The sequence below is a fragment of the Acomys minous genome (assembly GCF_964271855.1).
Source record: "Acomys minous genome assembly, chromosome: 12".
NCBI lineage: Eukaryota > Metazoa > Chordata > Mammalia > Rodentia > Muridae > Acomys > Acomys minous.
Genome location: NC_140493.1, coordinates 8,803,049 through 8,824,304, shown reverse-complemented (window position 1 = coordinate 8,824,304; position 21,256 = coordinate 8,803,049). Strand labels below are relative to the sequence as shown.

Sequence of the window (21,256 nt, the reverse complement as noted above, 5' to 3'; positions counted from 1 at the left end):
GCAATGTGCAAACACCTGTGTTCACAGGGACTAAAAAAATCAGTGTGTTTCAAAGGGCTTACAGAATTTTCTGAAATAATGTCCTTAGACAAGAACTTGAACTCTGCATTAGGACAATGATTCCTATATTTAACAATCATTTGAAGATAATAATTCAGGGTTGGAGAGATGACTCAACAGGTAGGAGAGGAGCACTAGCTGCTGTCTTAGAGGACCAGGGTTCGATTCCCAGCATCCACATAGTGGCCCATGACCATCTGTAACTGCGGTTCCAGGGGATCTGACACCCTCTTCTGGCTTCTGCAGGCAACATATGCATGTGGTATACATAAATACAAGCAGATAAAACACTGATACACATAAAGCAACATTTTAAAAAAAGAACATCATTTTTTAGAGAAAGATAGTTCAAAGAGATGAATTAGCAACACATTAGAATACTCAAAAAATATGTTGTTTATATTGTTTTAAAAAGTGGCCTTAGAAACTCTTAGAAAATGGTAAAGCCCATTTCAAATAAACACTTGGACAAATTTCCCCAGATTAATCTTCAACATATGTGTCTATTAAAGGGTTTTTCTAGGCATTTCAGAGAAAAGTACAGCTGCTTTCCCCACAGGTGCTCTCAGCACATGGCATGGGCTTTAGTTTTGTGGACTAGACTCCTAAACTGAGTGCCCTGAACAGAAAAGTTCCTATGCCAAGTGGATAGTCTTCTACATTTCCTTTTTTATTTAGTGGGGTGGTGGGACAGGCTGTGCACTAGAGCCTCTCCTTCTATCATGTGAGCTCCAGGGACAGAACTCGAGCCATCCATCCCGCCATCCTGCTGGGTGGAATTATTTTATACAGAAGACAAATATCTCCATAGTGAAGGTTTAATCTATGAACTTTATGAAACTCAAATGCATCCAGGTGATCAGACACCACCTTTATCATATTTTGTTTATTTCACTTGACGACGTTGCTTGTTTATATAAGGTAGACAGTGTTGGGGCCTCTGAGTAATATTTTGTATTCTTAAAGCTATTTCCCAAAAGCAAATTAAGTCTCTTTGAGCATCTCCTAAAGCCTTTGGATGCAGGCTATTGTCACTTAGGTAACACATACATGGCTACAGGGAGCTGAAATTGGCCATATGAAGTCCCCCTTCAAACAAAGGCATGGCTTCACATCAGTGCATTTACTGTCTAGACTCATTGTTCTCAACCTGTGGGGTCCTCAACCTATCATAGGGGTAGCCTAAGACCATTGGAAAACACAAACTTTTACAGGATAGCTCATAACAGGAGCAAAATTACAGTTATGAAGTAGCAACGAAAATAGTTTTATGGTTGGGGGGTCACCACAGCATGGGGAACTGTATTAAAGGGTCACAGCATAAGGAAGGTTAAGAACTGTTGTTGGAGACAGCATTCATTCTTTTAATATTCAGACTCCACTTACACTCCCAAGATCACCAGTCAGCTGCAGCTAACTGGTCTACCTGCCTCCCACTTCCTACTCAAGGCCATTCTAAGGACTATAAAGTGCAAAACAAATCTCATCGCTTCTTCCGCTTCAAATTCATATTTGAATCTCCAAGAAGTTCAGATGAAAAGTGCACCTCAAATATCTTCCTGTCCTTCATTCCAATCCTGAGCATGTAATTTCTCACATTGCTAAAATCTTATCTAGGTACCTGCTACCTAGCCACAAGTAATCAATACTAAATCACTGCTGATGAACATAAGGAGAAACGTGAATCGCAGCCCTAGAGTAAGGAGGGGAGCTGGTTACATCTCACCGTGGGAGGCACAAGCACTTTTCTACCATCTAGTCCTTTTTTTTTTTTTTTAATGTTTTAAAGAAGCCAACCTCATCTTCATAACAATATAAATACCATTAGTAAAACAAAAATCAGCCATCTTAATGTAGTTGGGGTAGCTTTTGTTTTGTTTCTGAGGCAGGATCCAGCTATCTAGGCCTGACTGGCTTACCTCAGCCTCCTGAGTCCTAGGATACAGGTATATGCCACTTATAACACAAAGAACTGCGACATAACAAAATAGGCCTAGAGATAGCATGATATCAAAAACTACTTTGGTGGCATTCATAAGGATAAATTCTGAAGACACAGAGACAACGTTGCTACAAAAGGAGTAGAAACGCATTGTTCTTAAATACAAACCCAAGGCTACTCACCCGACAGAGGCCCTGAACACAGATGTCATTGGTCTCAGTCCCACAGGGTGTGCCATCAGCAACTCTGTCCTTGAGCTGGTAGAAGCTGGTGGTCCCAGCCACCCGGCAATAGAGTTTACAGCGATCTTTTATGGCAACTGCAAAAAAAAAAAGAGTCACCGTTTGGATGCAGAGCAACGAAGTTCTGCATTTCTCTGCGGCAAAATGTCGTCATATCGGAGCAATGGCTCTACTTACTCCCGCTGTACTTTGGAAGCCACCGCACATTAGGAGGCAGGCCGTTGATGTTGAAATGTTTACCATCAAAGTCAGAGCATTGCTTTTCGCGGAAGTCTCGCTTGCCTTTTGGACATGAATCAGTGTTACATGATCGAAATTTCATCCTGCGGCCCACACAGTACCTTCCTCCGTTTCTTGGCCTAGTCAAATTCATTACAGTTTAAAGTGCATCAGTAAGACATTGCTGTTGGCATCTGTTTCTACCATTGTCCCATCCTCTTCCAGAACCAGAAAAGGCCACTGACATGCTTTGAACGTTTAAGCATTGAAGTAGAAATATATAAAAGGGGCTTTAAGTAGCTTTCTGGCACATGAATCATAAAAATAGTGCATGCACACACACACACACACACACACACACACATACACACACACACACACACACACACACATACACACACACACCCCCAGTAGGTAGACCTGAGACCTGCACACCAGAAATGAGTCACAGTTCTGACAATATTATCAAGAACTAATGGTGGGACTCTATTTTAAAACTAAAGCATGGTGTGTAGTGAGGTACAGACAACAAAGACAGACCTGGGTTACAAGGCAAACATACACATCATTGTCATGCATGTGTGTGTGTGTATACACATATATACATATGTAGACATATATGTATACACACATACACACACATACACATATATGTATGCTTGTCACTGTTTCAATTTATTCTTGGAAATAAACTCCACAAGTTTTGAGAGTAAAGACAATGTATAGTTTACCCAGCCCAAAGAGTGTCACCTGGCTCATGAGTTACTATACGTAACATATACTGAAAATCTTTCTAGGGTCTCAGCATGCTCTAGAGTTGGATGAGGGGAGATGCCTCGGCACTTACTCAGCTAAGAGGCGCATCCACGACAGAAGCAGAGGAGGGAAAGGAGGCGCGTCAGAACGGAATAAAGCTAGTAACTCAATGACAAGTCTGTGCAAGAGAGCCAAGCACGGGAGGAAGGTCTAGGGGGTTTCATGTGAAACAAACTAAGATGAAGATGCCATTACAGAATCGCCATTCCTACTTACTTCTTAAATACACACTGAAGGAGAAAACAAAGGCTATGAAGAAATCGGCTGTCTCAGTTCAAAGTATAAAACCCTAGTTTAAGTCCGACTCTACAAAGGTAAAACGCGGTAAGGCTTAAAGTATTCCTCAGCGACTCAGAATCTCCGAAACATGCAGACTGACCTCCAGCTTTAGAAGTGAGCCAGACTGACTTTTTTTTTTTTCAGGTCCTTGAGATAATCTTAATTTACAGTGAATAAAAAAAACATACTCGGGACGGTCACAGAGCCTGGATGTGCTTTTGATTCCACCCCCGCACGTTCTTGAACACAAGCTGTAGGGTCCCCAGGGTCCCCACTCGCCATCCACAGGACGGGTCTCCATGTCTCTGGTTACACATAGGCCACGGTGGCAGTGCTACAAACAGAACAAGCACACGAAGAGAAACGGCTTGTGTATGTCTAGTTAAAACATCAAGGTAATTATAACAGCAGCATAAAGATAAACAAGATCTCATGGAAAGCAAACAGCAACAATTGTCACATATTATCTCTCTCTCTCTCTCTCTGTCTCTCTGTCCCTCTCTCTGTCTCTCTCTGTCCCTCCCTCTCTCTCTCTGTCTCTCTCTTTCTCTGTCTCTCTGTCTCTCTGTCTCTCTGTCTCTCTCTCTCTCTCTCTCTCTCTCTCTCTCTCTCTCTCTCTCTCTCTCTCACACACACACACACACACACACACACACACAGCCCAAACATATGAATAAACCTAACTTGAGGAGATGAAAGATATCTACAATAAAAAAAAACTGCAAAGATTTTGAAACAGTAAATCAAAGGTGGCGCTAGACAATGGGAAAGACTCTCCATGACTCTGGGTTGTTAGAATTAATATCATAAAAATAGCTGTGTTACCAAAAATAGTCTACATACTTCGTGCAATCCCCATCAAAACTCATATATCTATCATTATTTACAGAAGTAGAGAAGAACAATTTAAGAATTCATCGGGACCCACCAAAGATCACAACCCATGGAAGCAAGCCTGAGAAAGAATGAAGCTGCAGGTGTCACACTGCCTCACTTCGAATTATACAACAATGTACTTCACTTATGGGTAAAATATATTTTAATATATTTAGAACAACTAAGGATCTGAGAACACCATTTAACACATCAATTACATTCAATTGAAGTTTAAGGAAAGAAAATATACACAATGAGAGCATCTGTATAATTGAGAGGCCCTGCTGATATCTTAGCATTCTATGGTCTGTATTTATTTTAATAATAAAAATACAATATGTGTGTCCAAGAAACTACTTACATAACCATATGTAACTTAAAACCTATCTACTAGTTATAGGAACAAAGTTAAAATTAGACATTTAATTCAGTTGACAGTATTCTATATCCAACAGACAAAGCAATAAAATCATCTCAACTAGCTGAGCAACAGCTGACGGCAAATAATGAAAAGCGCTGAAACGCAGATCAGATGTTCATTCCAGAAGCTCTGGGTACAAGACTCACCCTTTGAGAAAACCTACCATCCCAGGACCACAGCTCGTCCCGTCGGCCAGCGGCATGTGCTGTGTGCGACAGCCTTTGTGGACGCCTTCTGCGCTGGTGCACCACAGGCGCCGACATTGTTTCTGCAGAGCAACAACAGGAAGATGAGCCAGAGAAGGTATCAACATGCGGGCACGAGGTCTGTGTGTCACAAACCCATGTGACCTCTCCCTTCCCTGGCACCTGGCGGAAGCTAGACATAATCAGCAAATGGCACGTTCATGTCAAGAGTTTCAGCTACAAAGATGGCAGCATTTGAAAACAATCAGATTTTACTAGTATATTAAGCAATGAGAGGAATTAGTCAAAGTGGAAATATTACGTTATATAAATGATCTTCCTTTCCTTGCAAGGCATTTTTGTGAAGTGCTGTTGTTGTTGTTGTTGTTGTTGTCATTGTTGTTGTTGTTCTTGAGACAGTGTTTCTCTGTGTAGCCTTGGCTGTCCTGGACTCTCTTTGTAGACGAGGCTGGCCTTGAACTCACAGCGATCTGCCTGCCTCTGCCTCTCCAAGTGTTGGGATTAAAGGTGTGCGCCACCATGCCTGGCCTGAAGGGATTTTTGTCATTGAACTTTATTCACAGGTTCCCTGCCTGCTGCAATGGCAGAATAATGTATTAGCGAAGTCCATGGGAATACTATAAAATTTCCCAGTGTTTCCTAGTCTGTGGAGTATGGTGCAATTTACAATTTCTTAACAAATGTTTCTAAAGTTTTCACAAGACAGGAAGCTGCAGAGTCATTGGAGCTGTACCCAAGATAGTCCTTCTTTTTCTGATGTGTATCTAGTGTCTAAATCACCTCAGAAGAAATGCATCCATCTAGTGAAATACTAAAGTAAATGCTCATTGTTTCATGGTGGATATTTAAGCTTACTAAGATTTGTGTTGCCAAGCATGGTAGCACATGCCTGTAATCCCAGCACTCAGGGAGACAGAGGCAGGTGGTTCTCTGTGAGTTCGAGGCCAGCCTAGTCTACAAAGCGAGTCCAGGACAGCCAAAACTACACAGAGAAACCGTGTTTTAAAATAAAGAAACAAATAAATAAATAAACAAAAATTGTGACTGTGAATCCAATGTCTGATGTGTATTAGTCACTATGTGGGATAAGCTTTACAGTGCTGTACTTTTGCTGTTAAGTGGCCTCCACTGGTCCATTCAAAAAGCATCTATTATGTGGGAGCCTCTGTCAGTGGTTCTCAACCTTCCTAATGTTATGACCCTTTAATACAGTTCCTCATGCTGTGGTGACCCCCCAACCATAAAAGTATTTTCATTGCTGCTTCATCACTTTGCTACTGTTGTTAGTCATAATATAAACATCTGATATGTAGAATATTCTAGGGTCATACCCACAGGCTAAGACACGCTGCTCTGTGTGGTGACCCTAAGCTGCTCACTGGGGGATGTAGGTAAGCTTTCTCATATCTGAAATAACTGAAGTCAGATGTTTGTGGATTTTAATTTGTTTATACTTTGGGATTTTTTTTTCATGAGACTGGTGAGTTATCCTGGCATGGAGATACAAGCTCAAGGACAAAACTCACGTGTGTTTTATATAAACTGTTTACATGCAGAACTGGAAGCAATTTTGCCAGTATTTTTCATAGTCACCTGTCATGTGAGGTCACATGAGACGTTTTCATCTGTGTTAACATACTGCCAGTCAGAAAGTTTTAGATTTGGAGCATTTCAGATTTTGGATATTTAGGCTGGGGACTCTCAACATGTATATACTTATTTAAGTAAAGTAAGTCTATACTCCTGGCCACAGAGGTCCTCATATTCCATTAAGGAAAGAGCAGCTTGGAAACTTTGTGAAGTGTAATGTCCATTATTCTTAGAAAAGTAGGGCATGCATTCACCACAGCATTGACATTTTTTTTTTAAATCAAATCCTAACTTTACAACCACATCAAAAAAAAAAAAAATCAGGATGGCAGGTCTGATACAGGATTAGAGTGCATTCTTTCCATGGAAAGTGAAAGTGTGTGACCTAGGAAAATTTGCCAAAGATTGGAAAGACTACTTTGATTATACCTGAACATGGGCCACAAGTATAATCCCTTTGCATTTACATCTGTGTAACAGACTCGAAAGGCTGGAGAGATGGCTCAGTGGTTAAGAGCGATTACTTCTCTTTCAGTGGACTGGAGTTCAGTTCACAGCACCCGCACCAACCAGTTCCTCCTCTAACTCAAACTCCAGGGCATCCATCATCCTCTTCTGGACTCCGTGGACACTGTACTCACATACACATAGCCCCCCCCGCAGACATGTGTCCAAATAGATAATTAAAAATAAAACAAATCTTTCAAAAGGCACGCTATTCTATTCTATTTGTGAGGCCCTTAAACCAACTCAATACTAAGGAAGCAACATTTTAACCTCTTCGCCCCAATAATGATTTCATTATCTTTAAATTTCATATTATATAGCTGTGCTGTGACTATACCTTCCAAGCAGGAATACGTCACAGGGATCTGTGAGAGCGGAGAATGACAATTTAGAAGTACCTGGCATAGTGCCAAAAACACAACAAATCCCCTACTAGCTTTAGCTTCTCGTTGTTTTAGGCCCTTTCTATGAAGCGCCACTCAAATTTCACTTTCATTCAAAAATAAATGTGTATATATATATATATATATATATATATATATATATATATATATATATATATTGTAATACATTCTTACTATTACTTTCAGGCAGGTTTTCAAAGAAAAAGGTAAAGATTTTTCTTACCAAATAGGGACACACTTGTGATCCAGGACCAAACATAAGTTCACATTGTTTGTTCCCATCATATACTGAGCCGGGAAGCTGTGGAGACAGGTCATATATTCTTCCATTTGGTTTGTCAAGAAGGCATTCTCCATGGCCAGTGCTGAGCCAAAGGCAGAAGATATGACAACATGAATACACTTGCATACACATTAGTGTCTCCACCAGGCTTCCGTACTTAGTATCACTTTCACACCTTCCCATTATTAAAAACAAACAAACAAACATAAAATCTGTAGCCACATCAACAAAAAAAGCATTCTCTTTTTTTTTTTTAAGTTTTATTTATTTATTTATTTATTGTGTATACAATGCTCTGCCTCCATGTACACCTGCAGACCGGAAGAGGGCATCAGATCACGTTATAGATGGTTGTGAGCCACCATGTGGTTGCTGGGAATTGAACTCAGGATCTCCAGAAGAGCAGTCAGTGCTCTTAACCTCTGAGCCATCTCTCCAGCCCCTGCAGCATTCTTACACATAACGATAGCATCAGTTTTGCAGGGGATGTCTGGCTACAGCTATTTGCACTGGGCCCCCACTCAGGCCTGGCCGCTACAGTGGCATGAGGGGAAGGCTAAGAATGGAGCTCAGGGGCAGAACATCCACACAACGTGCGCAGGAACCTGGACTCCACCCCCAGTGCTGTAAACATGAGCTGCTTAAGGACAAGCTATCATAATATAATGAACGTCATACTTTCAGTGCCCTTTCATCTCAGAGGTGTTCTCCAAACTGTCAGAATGTAATAATAAAGGTGCACTGTGTGTCCTGTTCTAAACAGCAGCAACAAAAAAATGCACGTCAAGAAACTTTAATGCTTCTCTGCCTGAAGAGGCTTCTCGGGGAGTGAGGGAAGCCCAAGTTGAGCTCCCTGGCTCCTGGGGCTTGCTTACATGTAAGTCCATTCGTGTGCCAGGAAACCCAGCTGTGAACAAACTCTTTAAGCTGCCTAAGCCAGGACTCATCTTCTGTACACAGAGAAGGGTGGTAGCTGTCTCACGGCTTGCTGCTAGGATACAGTCATATGCTGCAATGGTGCCTTGACCAACGGCGGGGTCAGACATAAGTATGTGGTCCATTTATGAGTGCCTATCAGAAAGCATGGCTCTGTTTTGTCCCATCATTTTCATTAAGAGAGGCGACTGCATAAATACTCGTGATGTTACATTAAAAATATTCAGGTAGAAAACTGTCTCTCTCATCTTTTCATTTGGAAAGCTACTAACCTGCATTCCCGGCATACTCGGATAACCAAGTTTACTCCTTCTCAAGTCTCTGAGGGAATTGAAGACCAGGTAGCTTAGTTTTACAATGAAGCTTAATTGTTTAAGGGATAAGATGTTTTTTGTTCTAGATAGGTGTTCTAAGTTGATAATGACAATATGTGATGGAGATTAATTTATATTCAGAAATTTAGATGCACCAAGATAGGAAAGATGTCTTCTTTAAGGCTGTCAAATACAAACAGCCAAAACACTAAGAATGTAACATTTATATAATTCCTGATTGTGTCATGGTTCCTTTTTTTTTTCTTTTTTTTCTCCTTTATTAATTTATTCTTGTTACATCTCAATGGTTATCCCATCCCTTGTATCCTCCCATTCTTCCCTCCCTCCCATTTTCCCCTTATTCCCCTCCTCTATGACTGTTCCTGAGGGGGATTACCTCCCCCTGTATATGCTCATAGGGTATCAAGTCTCTTCTTGGTAACCTGCTGTCCTTCCTCTGAGGGCCACCAGGTCTCCCCCTCCAGGGGACATGGTCAAAGGTGAGGCACCAGAGTATGTGAGAAAGTAATATCCCACTCTCCACTCTACTGTGGAGAGTGTTCTGTCCATTGAATCTTTGTTTTTATTTTTTTTATTTTTTTTCCTCCTTTATTAATTTATTCTTGTTACATCTCAATGGTTATCCCATCCCTTGTGTGTCATGGTTCTTCTTGCCATAGATAATCTATTGTATATATGTGTAATAATATAAGTATATATGTACAAAAAGAAAAGAATATAAACTATATAAGAAATTAAGAAGAAATGGTTTGTTCACAAGTAATTTATGGAAAGAGCTTGACAAATCTTAGAGACCACAGAGCAAACACAATCTCAACTATAGAAGCAAAACAAAAGTAGCGGAAAGTAAAGACCTTAGGCTGGGAAGCCAGATTCCTGCCTATTCTCAAAACTACGGCAGCCTCGAGAGAGAATGTGGGTTTCATACTCCATCTCTGTGGCTTCGGAGGCACATCTCACTTGACCCCAGCTATTCTTGCTCTTGAAGGGGCACCCTAAACTCCTGCCACCCAAGCACCTCGCAAAATATTACTTAGTAACATCTAAAAGATTAAAGGATGAACGAGAGTGTTCTGGTTGCCATCAATTCACTCCATAAGCAGTTTCAACACAAGGAAACATCCTTTAAAAGAAAAAAAAAGGAAAATGCCTATATGCCTGAACTATAACACAAAATTTTAAGTGCAGGACAATAATATATATGTTATACATATATCCTTGCTTTTTAAATTCTCTATGCATTCATTTATTATGTTGGGGACCCAGGTGTCACAGCCCCTATGTTGGGGTCAGAGGACAAATTTGGAGGATTCTGTTCTCTCTTTCCACAATGTGGGTTCCAGGAATTGAACTATGGCCATCAGGCAAGTGACTTTACACACTGAGCCACCTTGCTGTCCCACAACTTCTTGCTTTTAAATATTTATTGGTATCCAGCGGTGAAGAACTAGCCATCTCCCAAACCACTCTAAAAGAACATGAGGCCGGGAGATCTCATGGTTTAGAAAGTGATCACTCACTAAATGACGGAGCAGAACTCGAGACTTACTCTAGAAACTCCGTGATGTGCTTCTGGCTACATGCTGACCAGGTCCAGGGGCTCGTGTGGTAATTGAGAGTTGGCGCCATTACATGATACTGATGTTTAACTCCAGATTCCTTACATTTAAAACTGTCATCGTGCGGAACATTGAACCTGAAATGAGAGCAGGCACTTAAGACCATAAAAAATGAACACGCGAGAGGTAACAATTCCCTTGTGTTTCAATGGCTGTGCAGTGCAAAACGAGATGAAGCTACTTGCGTCGGGTTTTATACTCTGGGTCCTTACGTAAGGTGAAATGTCCTATCCGGAGCCACAGTTTCATTATGAGCTCTAGACTGGTATCTTTGATTCGTCCCACATCTTGCTGATTTGTCATCAAAGTCTAACTGATAAAACTACTTGGGATTTGTCTCATCTAGTCGGGATACGAACATGGTATTCACGTAAAATCGCTGCATGTTTCAACCTGGGCATCTGGGAGGTGGTTGTGACATGCTAGGTGAGGTGACACCACACTAAACTCCAGACCATTGACTAGTGCTGCAGTGTGCAAAGATTTTAATCCCAAGCTCGGCATCATTTCTACACATCAGCACAAGAAGCCTGGGACTTCTGGGCCATGGGTAACAATCAACAGACAAGAATTATAAAAAGATGCTCTCGGGGCTCCCAAATATTGACATTGCAAGCAGTGAAGAGAGATCCAGCAGGTCAGCAAATGGCTGTATGCTGGGCTTCACAGACCCCAATTTGAAGGGAAATCATCCTTACTATTTACCCACATTTGAGAAGCCCTGGAGGTCCTCAGGGAGGAGGTGACGGCCTAGCGAACACAACACTCCTTGCACAGTGTACTGGCTAACAGCTTCAACTGCTCCTTGCACAGTGTACTGGCTAACAGCTTCGACTGCTCCTTGCACAGTGTACTGGCTAGCAGATTTAGGAAGCATCAAAAGTGTTTCTGGGGTACCACTGCAATATTTCAGCAATCTGAAGGTCTCCCCCACTCTGCCTCAACTCCCTGGCCTCCTTTATATACAATGGCTGGTGACCATGTGCCACACAATAAAATGGACCCGAAGTGGTTGCCTTCTGACTAAGACTTCCCATTTCAAATTACTGTCTACAGATATTCCAGTGTCATGACCAGGAAGAAAATGTGGTCAAACTAAGTGGCCATCTTTAGCCTTGACTCCTTAATATCAGTAATCAAGGAATATGATAATCTACCCTAAATTACTTCATAGAAGATGAGTTCCTACGACTTTCAAACTTTTCATGGGGCCTCTGACCACACCATGGGAAACCATGGCCTCCATTCTGCAAACACAGAAGGCCAACGGGGCTTTCATAACGCAGGAATAAGAGAACTCCAAATAGTTGTGGGAGAGCTCTAAAAAAAGAATCTTTTGATGAATAAGAAACCCCACAGACCATGTTCTATGCTACGGCTAGGAGCAAAAAATTGCAAGATAAGAGCTGGGCTTTCAAGTATTGTTGAGGAGTTCTCCAATATCGGGAGACCTTGCAGACCCTCCCAGACAATGATGGAGGACTTATATAGGATCACAAGGAATAAAGGCCAGAGGCCCTCGTCAAATAATCTAGTACAGTAAGCGACATAATAGACTTCCCAAGTTGTAGTTGTCTGATTAGTCTGCCGGTCTGCCTGGCCTGCCTGACCCAACAAATCACAGAAGACCAAAGCTCACCTTTCAAGGACGAAGGATGAAAACCACACTGCAGTATTTGATGGAGAAATAAATACAGGTGAAGACACTCAGCTCACAGCTGCATGGCTGCAAGCGAGAGTACGTTCTTTCTTCAGGCAAGGGAAGGTACTTACACATGCCCGAGCTCATGAGCGATGGTAAAGGCTGCACTCAGCCCGTTCTCTTCACTGATAGAGCAGCTCCGCAAAGGGTCGCACAGGGTGCCCAACTCCGCTAAGCCTAAAACAATCACACACGCACACGCGTCATTCATCAAAACGGGAAGAGCAACCAAAACCAGAATGTGAAACTAAAAGTAAAGCACTCACTGGTGGTGGGATTATGACTTGAAAATAAATGCAGGATTGCCTATAAATATGGACAAATATTTAAAGCTGAAAGATAAAAGAACAGACTGAATAGTTTTCATTAAAAGAATTTTTTGTAAACGTCTGGACTCTCACATGCAAGAAAATAACAGTGAGCCCAGCGTGGTGGCGCATGGTTTTAATCCCAGCACTCAGGATGCAGAGATAAATGGATCGCTGTGAGTTGAAGGCCAGTCTGGTTTACAAAGCGAGTCTAGGATAGCCAAGGCTCATAGAGAAACTCTGTCTTGAAAACCTAAAGAAGAAGAAGAGGAGGAGGAGGAGAGAAAGCAAGAAAGAAAGAAAAGAAAAGAATAGTAAAATAGTAGGATGAGTAAATGCTCTCCTGCTAACTTAGGGAAATGGAAAACAGAACTGTCTGGTATGGGTGATGCGGAAGGCCAAGCGTTCCAATCGGGAGACAGATAAAGAGAAGAAAACAGCTGTTGCGGTGCTCCCTTAACTTGTAAAGTTCGGGGTTTACAGATGCTCAGACACCACGTGGTTACACAGGCGCAAGTGCTTGCCTTGCCTTGGCCCTTCGATATACGCCAGCTAAGACAACTCACTGCAGGAACGGAAGGGTTACTGCAACCACCCCTCAATCACCAGGTATTTGGGCAACAGGAAGTAGTATTGTATAGCAGAATCTTCTCTCTCCCATACAAAGAGCGACTTGCAAACAAACAATGTGGTGGAAAGAAGAAAGCAGTGGGGCCTAGCTGGATATCAACAGTAACAGCAACTCTAGCTCACGGAGCCCTCCAAGCTGAAAGTAAGAAGTTCATGAGAATCACTCATTATGGCAAGCCTGACTCCATCGCCATCTCCGAGGGATTAGATTTGGGGGGGTTTTAAATGTAAATCGATACTATGGTTTCTGCTAACTCCACCCTTTAACGTTTCCTTGTAAGCTTATCTCCTCGCCTGTGAGGGTTGTTTTCACAGGAGCTGGCTTAGGTATGCACCATCAATTTCTCACTACATACTTAAGAATTAGTACTGAATAAACAGGATTCTGTCAGCCACTGGGTTCACACTTCCTCTTACGCATCCTTTCATTGATAAAAGTTTAAAAATCTGAACATCATCCTTATGTGGAGGTACATTTCCAAACCATCATAAAGCTATGTTGTGCATTTAAAGAAATTCATAAATCTAAGGCTGGGGAGACATAGAGGACAAGCGAGTTCATTAGCCAGGCAAGGAAAGACTTCCCCTCTTTGTGAAGATCTTGCCAAGAGGACGTGCCTGGACAACAGCTTTCCCAGAGGGCCTTTCCTTAGAATCAAGATAAGTGGAGAATCCTTAAGGCTTCTAAAGCCCATGTTCCCACGTGTAAGTGTCTAACTGAACTCCCACTTTACAAAGCATTATGGTAAAAGCACTGCTTACAGATGTGCATCTGTCCCAGCCTTCGTCAGCAGTATGAAGCTACTGATGGCCTAGTTTCAGCAGACTCGTCTTCAGAGCTGAGGTGAGATTTGGATTACGGTAGTGACACCTTTACCACCAATGTTACCATTCATCTCTAAAGGCTCACGTTGTCAAACGAAAGCTTTACTTACAGAACAGACTTGTGAGAGTATATGTTCCATATGATCAGAAAATTGGCTACAAATGGCCCTACAAGGCCACAAATGTATATACCAACAAAATCAGAAGCAAGTGGTTCACACTGTGCATCGAGCAGTGGACAGACACTTGGTACCTAGAGTCACTCAAGCGGACTTTGAGCTCTCTCGGAGTTATCCAAGATGGAAGGTAGCATGAGCACCAATTCGATTAAGGTCCCTTGTGTTAGAATAAAAGGCACAAACTGGAGCATTGGCTCAGCAGTGAAGAGCACTAGCTGCTCCTCCAAAGACTTCAGTTCAATTCCCAGCACCTATACAGCGCCTTATAGGCATCTGTAACTGCAGTTCCAGGAGACCTAACACGTTCTTTGCATACCTATGGGTACCAGGCACGTATGTGGTGCACAAGCATACATGCAAGCAAAGAACTGATACACATAAAATTTATATATATATATATACATACATGATCATCATATCATTTATATATATACACATACATGATCATCATATTATTTATATATACACATACATGATCATCATATTATATATATATATATATATATATATATATATATATATATATATATATATGATCTCTGGAGACACCAACAATGCATGTGGTGCACAGACATACATGCAGGCAAAATAGTCACACACCTAACATAAAAAATAAATCTAAAAAAAAAAGCCACAACTGATCAGAGTATAATTTTGAACAACAAAAGTCAGAGGATAAAGCAATAACATAAACACAGAGGAAAATGAATATCGACTTAAAACTGAGACTCGAAAAGACAGATTTCAAAATGGAAACGTGAAAAGCATCAAGAACAATTCCTTGCCACTGATGAGCTAGAGTAAAACTTCTTACAGGCCAAGACCGTCTTTTGAGTTGCTAGTCAGTTGTCGCTGCTGCCCTTGGTTGTTTCCCAGACGTGGAAGGTAACTCTGGTTAAAGATATGCTCTTTAGACACAGGAGCCCAGTTGGATCTTAACTGAAAGCCTCCTGCCTGAGGAGTAGCTCTCTGGGTACCAGTAGGCACCATATAGGCTTCCAAGGCAGAGAAGCAACCAATAGTCCCAGCCAGCTACGAGGCCTAAGAACCACAACCATTCTGGCGTATACCCTAAGGGTACAATCATGGCGCCCATGCCTTGGCAGTAACCAACAGCTCTATAATTGGACTGAAAGTCTACTCAACAAGACGGAAACAATGCACACCTGGTAGTGGAAGCCTAGACACCACTTTGCTAATCCAACATATTTCTTGACTAGATTCCAAATATTTGCTCTCTTATCCAGATAGTTTAAGCCTCACCCCCTCATCAAAGAAACTTCTGTTTGCAACATGCAGGCACAACCATAGAAAGCCAAATCTGATCAAAACACAGAGAGCAAATGATCATGTGGTGTCCAGTTCCGCTCAAACATACACAACACACTCCCTGTGCCTAAGGCTCCAGATCTTTGAAGAAGAGGGTTTGGAAAGATTGTAAGAGGCAGAAGAAATAGAAAAATTTCTGTGAGAATATATATGCCTCCTAGAACTGTCACAGAGGCTGTGCCCGTGAAGTCTCATCACCATGCATGGCTGCCTAAACAAGAGCTCAATAAGGACCCATGAGGGCGCTCGTGTGGAAGGAGGAAAACTCACAGGGCCTCAACCCTACACAATGAGCAACTGGGGAGTTCTGAGAGTGGGGGAAATGGTCTCCCCAGGACAGAGCACTCAGAGTGGTCATCCCTGAGATCACATGCACACCTGTAACACCGTACAGAATGAGCAGGGTTTGTGTGTGTGTGTGTGTGTGTGTGTGTGTGTGTGTGTGTGTGCATGCGAATGCATAATGACAATTAAGGAAACAGAGGCTGTGAATTTTAGAGAGCAAGGGGGTTTGTATTGGAGGTGTTGAAGGGAGGAAAAGAAGGGGACCAATATAGCTTTAATCTCAAAAAAAAATTATGAATTTAAAGGTAAGTAATAATGAAAAGTAAGGTAGAGGTGAGTGTTCTACCGATAATTAAAGTTTATACAGAATAACCGTGAAAACATCACTGAGCTGTGTGAGTCAGACAGGTAGAGTGATGGAATGAAGGCATGATTACGCAGAGCCAAAGGTATGCAGAGACTAAGGAAAAGAGGGGAATTACTCACCATGTGGTTTGCAAATAGAAAAGACATAAGAAAAACCATGCACACCCCCATGGATTCAAGATTTAAACACAGGAGAACTAAAATTTAAACATTTATTTCAAGACATGATAATGTGTTTAGTCCTTGAATTATAGAAGTATTTAAGATGATCTGGAAATGCTAAATATAAGGGGTTTATAAATTCAACAAACTTATGCTTTCACACATAGCTCAGAGTTGTCAGACATTTACAAGACTTGAAACCCACAAACGGATTGATGGGAAGACATGTAACAGTGACTGTATGAAAACGGTTACCGGAAATAAAAGGTACAACGTCACTCCCAGCTACTTCATTCCTGCGGAAAAGGAAATGTCACTGGCTGGTAGAAGAGTGGAAAAGTGTGTCCAGACATCTTAGAAAACAGCAAAATGAAACGCATTCCTTTTAGATCAGCAAAGACTAAGAAATCTAAAAGTCGCCTCAGTGTCAACAGGGGAAGAACCAAAATGGGTGTTTACATCTTCTGAGGCCAAGCACCTGAATGTGCCTGCTCACTGATGCCTGCTTATATCTTAATGGCCAAGAGTACAAGACATAACGTCATCGATGAGACTGCTTTACAAATAATCTTTGTGTTATTTAAACTAGTTGGACTCCGCTGTTGGAGGTTGTTCTGATGTATTTTGATGCTAATTAGTAAAAGGCCTTCACACCTGGGCAGGGCAAATGGGATAGGCGTGGCTAAGGTTCCCAGGCTTGGGGAGACAGAGAAAATCTTAAAAGAAAAAGAAGAAGAAGAAGAAGAAGAAGAAGAAGAGGAGGAGGAGGAGGAGGAGGAGGAGGAGGAGGAGGAGGAGGAGGAGGAGGAGGAGAGACCAAAAGAAGAGACAAAGGAAGGCCGTCATGCAGTAGGTGGAAGAGAAGCACGTGGCCAGCGTGGATGGAGACTTGGCCCAGATGAAGAACATTAGCAAGCATTTGGGATTATGGATGGGAGGTAGCTTGTTAGAAGTTATTAGAAGCAGATGGCATGGGATTGAGGCAGGTATCCCATACTTGGCCCACTGTGAGAAATAATTTAGAGGAGTAATGTCTGCCCTGCCCCAGGTTAACTAAGGTTATTTTAAAATATAACAGGTGTCCGTGTCTTGATTGATTGCTAGCGGGCTAGAAAATACCGCTGTAATAATAATTATAGGCCTGATAATAAACATTGTTAGGCCCTACTGGTAAATCAACAACAACACTCCAGTACTTCAAGTTCCAAGGTTTTCCAAATTTGGGAATACTTGCATAGAATACACCAAAAGTCCAATCTTTGAAAGTCTTGTTTGTTTTGTTGGTTGGTTTTTTGTTTGGTTTTTTGTTTGTTTGTTTGTTTTGGGGTTTTGTTTGTTTGTTTGTTTTTTGTTTTTTGTTTTGTTTTGTTTTGTTTTTTGGCTTTTCGAGACAGGATCTCTCTGTGTTAGCCTTGGCTGTCCTGGACTTGCTTTGTAGACCAAGCTGGCCTCGAACTCACAGCAATCCACCTGCCTCTGCCCCCTGAGTGCTGGTATTAAAGGGGTGCACCACCATGCCTAGCTGAAAGTCTTAAAGATCTGAAACTTTTTTGCCTGCTCAATATGCATCGGCACAGGTAATGAGTCAGGAATTCAACAGGAGAAAATCAATTAGTCCAACTTTACTATCAGGACGTGTGTGTGTGTGTGTGTGTGTGTGTGTGTGTGCGTGTGTGTGAACTGTTAGGCAAGAGTGAAATTGCAAAACTGCAGCTACAACACTCATTAACAATAAGATAAAACAAGCATGTCTGCAATAGAAAAGTGTATGTAGGTAAAGTTACCACTTTTCAAAAGCTGAAAAAAAATGACAAGGCTGAGATCCTTGGTGCCGGTGACCTCTTCAGGAAAAGAAGAGACATACAATGAGTATTGTCTGCTAGCAGAGTGACCAAGTTGCTGCTGGAAGGTCTGGTGGCAATTTCAGGGCTCTACAGGACAGCCTTTAAGCCTACACATGGGTTTCTGTGTATTGTCTCTCACACACTCAAAGAAACACATTAGATACCACCCTGTATGCAGTGGTTGGTATTTAGTAAAAACTACTGTTCTAACAAAATTCAGAGACAGACTCCGATAAGCCAGAAACATTTATTTACCAAGACAATACATCAAAATTATCGAAATAGCAAAAAGGGAAACTCGTGGCTTAAATAATTGACTAAGTCGTCAATGAGCTATCATTTAATTGACGAAGGAACTCACCTAGTGTGTCGCATTTCTCTTTAGCTCCACAAATGTCTTCCCTTAAAAATAAAAGATTGTGTTTTGAAACATTGTCAGAAAATATGGCTGCAGCAAGTCAACACAAAAAAATAAACCTCTCATTCTGCCAAGCATCTTCCAACTGCAGTGCCCTTTGCATGCTAAAGGACTTTAAAGTCATTGACGCCTCACTAGTGTGCCTTGATGGGCAACAGCTGCCCTGCGAGTCCATCCTGTGAGGATGAAGGCACTCTCCCAGCCTCACACTTGGCCTTCTCCCGATAACAGCAGTAGTTGTGCAAACTGTGGGTGCTCTCGGATGCCAGGGCTTACTTTTTGCCTCTCCACTCCTAAGTCTCTGGTCCTGTAGGCAGACAGGGCCCCCACCCACCCTGCCACATCTGTCTTCTATGTCTCTTCGCACTGTTCTTTCTCCCTCCTATCTATCTTAAATTCTTCACTGTAAACTTCTGCACTTGATCTCAGCAACAGCGCTGGCCAGAACCATGGACCATGGTGGCGGGTAGAAATTAAGACAAGCCTGCTTTCATTTGAAAGAGTGATAGAATAGTTTTACTTCAAGATTCTGGAAGGCTCGCTTTTTCTTTATATTGGCCTCAAAGTGAGGACTTTCATCAGTAAACCATTGAATCAAACAGTAATATGAACACCTCTGTACTGCACTGTGGAAATCCGGTGTGAATTAGCATTGAGCAATGGCACTTGGAAGATGGAAACGGTTTTATAATAGTGGAAGGTGTTCCTAGCAATGAAAGCCTCATAATTATGGGAAGCCCTAGGAATCAAAACTGTAGACACACACAGAGAGAGACTATAAAATATGACAGATAGAAACACAGATAAGACAGAAGGTATAAAACTGGCCCTCGGTTCTACATATATGTCAATTTTCCAAGTATTATTTCTAATGTCTCTAACATGACAGGGAATATATTTTATTTAGGTCACAGCATTACTCATACTGCGGATCTCCTGAGGAATTCCCCACAATTCCCATCAAAGGAGAGTCAAAGGCTTTCATTCCAATAGAGAGTTCTCACGAATACTTTCCATGGTTTGGTGGCAAAGAACCCGGGTAGCCAAAATGTTTCGGTTCTCATGCAAGAAAGAGAATCTGGCTGCACAAGATGGTGTCGGAAGCCTTACCTCGTGATGAGAACAGCAGTGTCATGGTGAGAAGGATGCGCGTCATCCAGGACGTTCTGAGTCTGTTGCCACAAGCAAAAGTTGCGCAACGTGGTAGCTGCATTAAAACTGATGACTGGTCCTTCCTGGATAAGTAATGAACAACTGAGTGTAACGGCAAACTTCTCAGCCCCATTTTTGCCCCCATGTTGATTAGAATTCACAGGTTAGCAAAATGCATTTTTTTTTACAGGTCTAGAAAGACTAACATCAGCTTCACTCCTAGTTTTAGTTGCATTTTTAGCATTGTGATAAAAAAAAACTGATCTAACATAATGATCAATTATTCAGGATCAAAAGTATAACTATAAAGATTAATGTATTTAAGTCCTTCAACATCATGATTATAAATGAGTAGATGCTTTTATTTTTTTTGATTCATGTTGCTGTTTCTCTCTTTCTCTCTATCTCACATACACACACATGTGCACACACACACACACACACACACACACACAGAGTGTCATAATTCCATTTTATCTCCACCACATGGAGTCTTTTTGACACAGAGTCTACCCATGTAGCCCTAGGAGTCCTGTAAACCAGGCTAGCCTTGAACTCATATTAAAAAAAAAAAAAAGGAGTGAGATCTTTTAAAACATACTTCAAAAAAAAAATACAGTTTGAACTGTGTGTGGTGGTGCCCGCTTTTAATCCCAGCATTTGGAATGCAGAGGCAGGCAGATTTATTTATTTTATTAATTTACCCATATTACATCTCAATTGTTAGCCCATCCCTTGTATCCTCCCATTCCACCCCCCTCCCATTTTCCCCCTACACCCCTTCCCTATGACTATGACTGAAGGGGACCTCCTCCCCCTGGATATGCTCATAGGGTATCAAGTCTCTTCTTGGTAGCCTGCTATCCTTCCTCTGAGTGCTACCAGACCTTCCCATCCAGCGGAACGTAGTCAAATATGAGGCACCAGAGTTCCTGTGAAAGTCAGACCCCACTCTCCACTGAACTGTGGAGAACATCCTATCCATTGGCTAGATCTGGGTAGGGGCTCAAAGTTTACTGCATGTATTGTCCTTGGCTGGTGTCATAGTTTGAGCAGGATCCCTGGGCCCAGATCCGCCCTTCATAATGTTCTACTTGTAGGTTTCTAGGATCGAGAGGGTCCTAGAAAGATCTCACTTCTAGTAAGACCTCTCTGAGCTGCAGGGAGCGCCATCAAAAGCCAACCACAAGCCGCAGCCGTCACCGTACGCCACCTCTTACCTGCTCACTGTGAATCACAACCAGCTTCACAATCACGATATTTATCAGGTTCCCGATGCTTGAGTCCTTGTAGATTGCTGCAACCTGCAAGCCGACGCCAG

The 21,256-nt window shown here is 41.9% G+C and overlaps 1 protein-coding gene across 6 annotated transcripts in view; it reads right to left on the bottom strand.

The window, feature by feature from the left end:
• Positions 1-21,256, bottom strand: part of ADAMTS20 (ADAM metallopeptidase with thrombospondin type 1 motif 20) — a 119,501-nt gene that overhangs the window by 66,627 nt on the left and 31,618 nt on the right. For 4 of the 6 annotated variants that reach the window (XR_014773077.1, XR_014773078.1, XM_084749462.1 and 1 more), the window contains exons 5-14: positions 21,156-21,239; positions 19,894-20,018; positions 18,727-18,767; positions 12,509-12,614; positions 10,666-10,812; positions 7,786-7,927; positions 5,019-5,123; positions 3,747-3,892; positions 2,422-2,603; positions 2,185-2,321 (exon numbers count right to left, since the gene is read on the bottom strand). Coding sequence is in view for 2 of the 6 variants with exons in the window: in XM_084749462.1 (XP_084605588.1) it covers positions 2,185-2,321; positions 2,422-2,603; positions 3,747-3,892; positions 5,019-5,123; positions 7,786-7,927; positions 10,666-10,812; positions 12,509-12,614; positions 18,727-18,767; positions 19,894-20,018; positions 21,156-21,239 (1,215 nt within the window). In the remaining 4 variants the exon portion in view is untranslated. Of the gene's footprint in view, positions 1-2,184; positions 2,322-2,421; positions 2,604-3,746; positions 3,893-5,001; positions 5,124-7,785; positions 7,928-10,665; positions 10,813-12,508; positions 12,615-18,726; positions 18,768-19,893; positions 20,019-21,155; positions 21,240-21,256 lie in introns of those variants that run through there. The other 2 variants (XR_014773079.1, XR_014773080.1) reach the window with 2 other exon arrangements.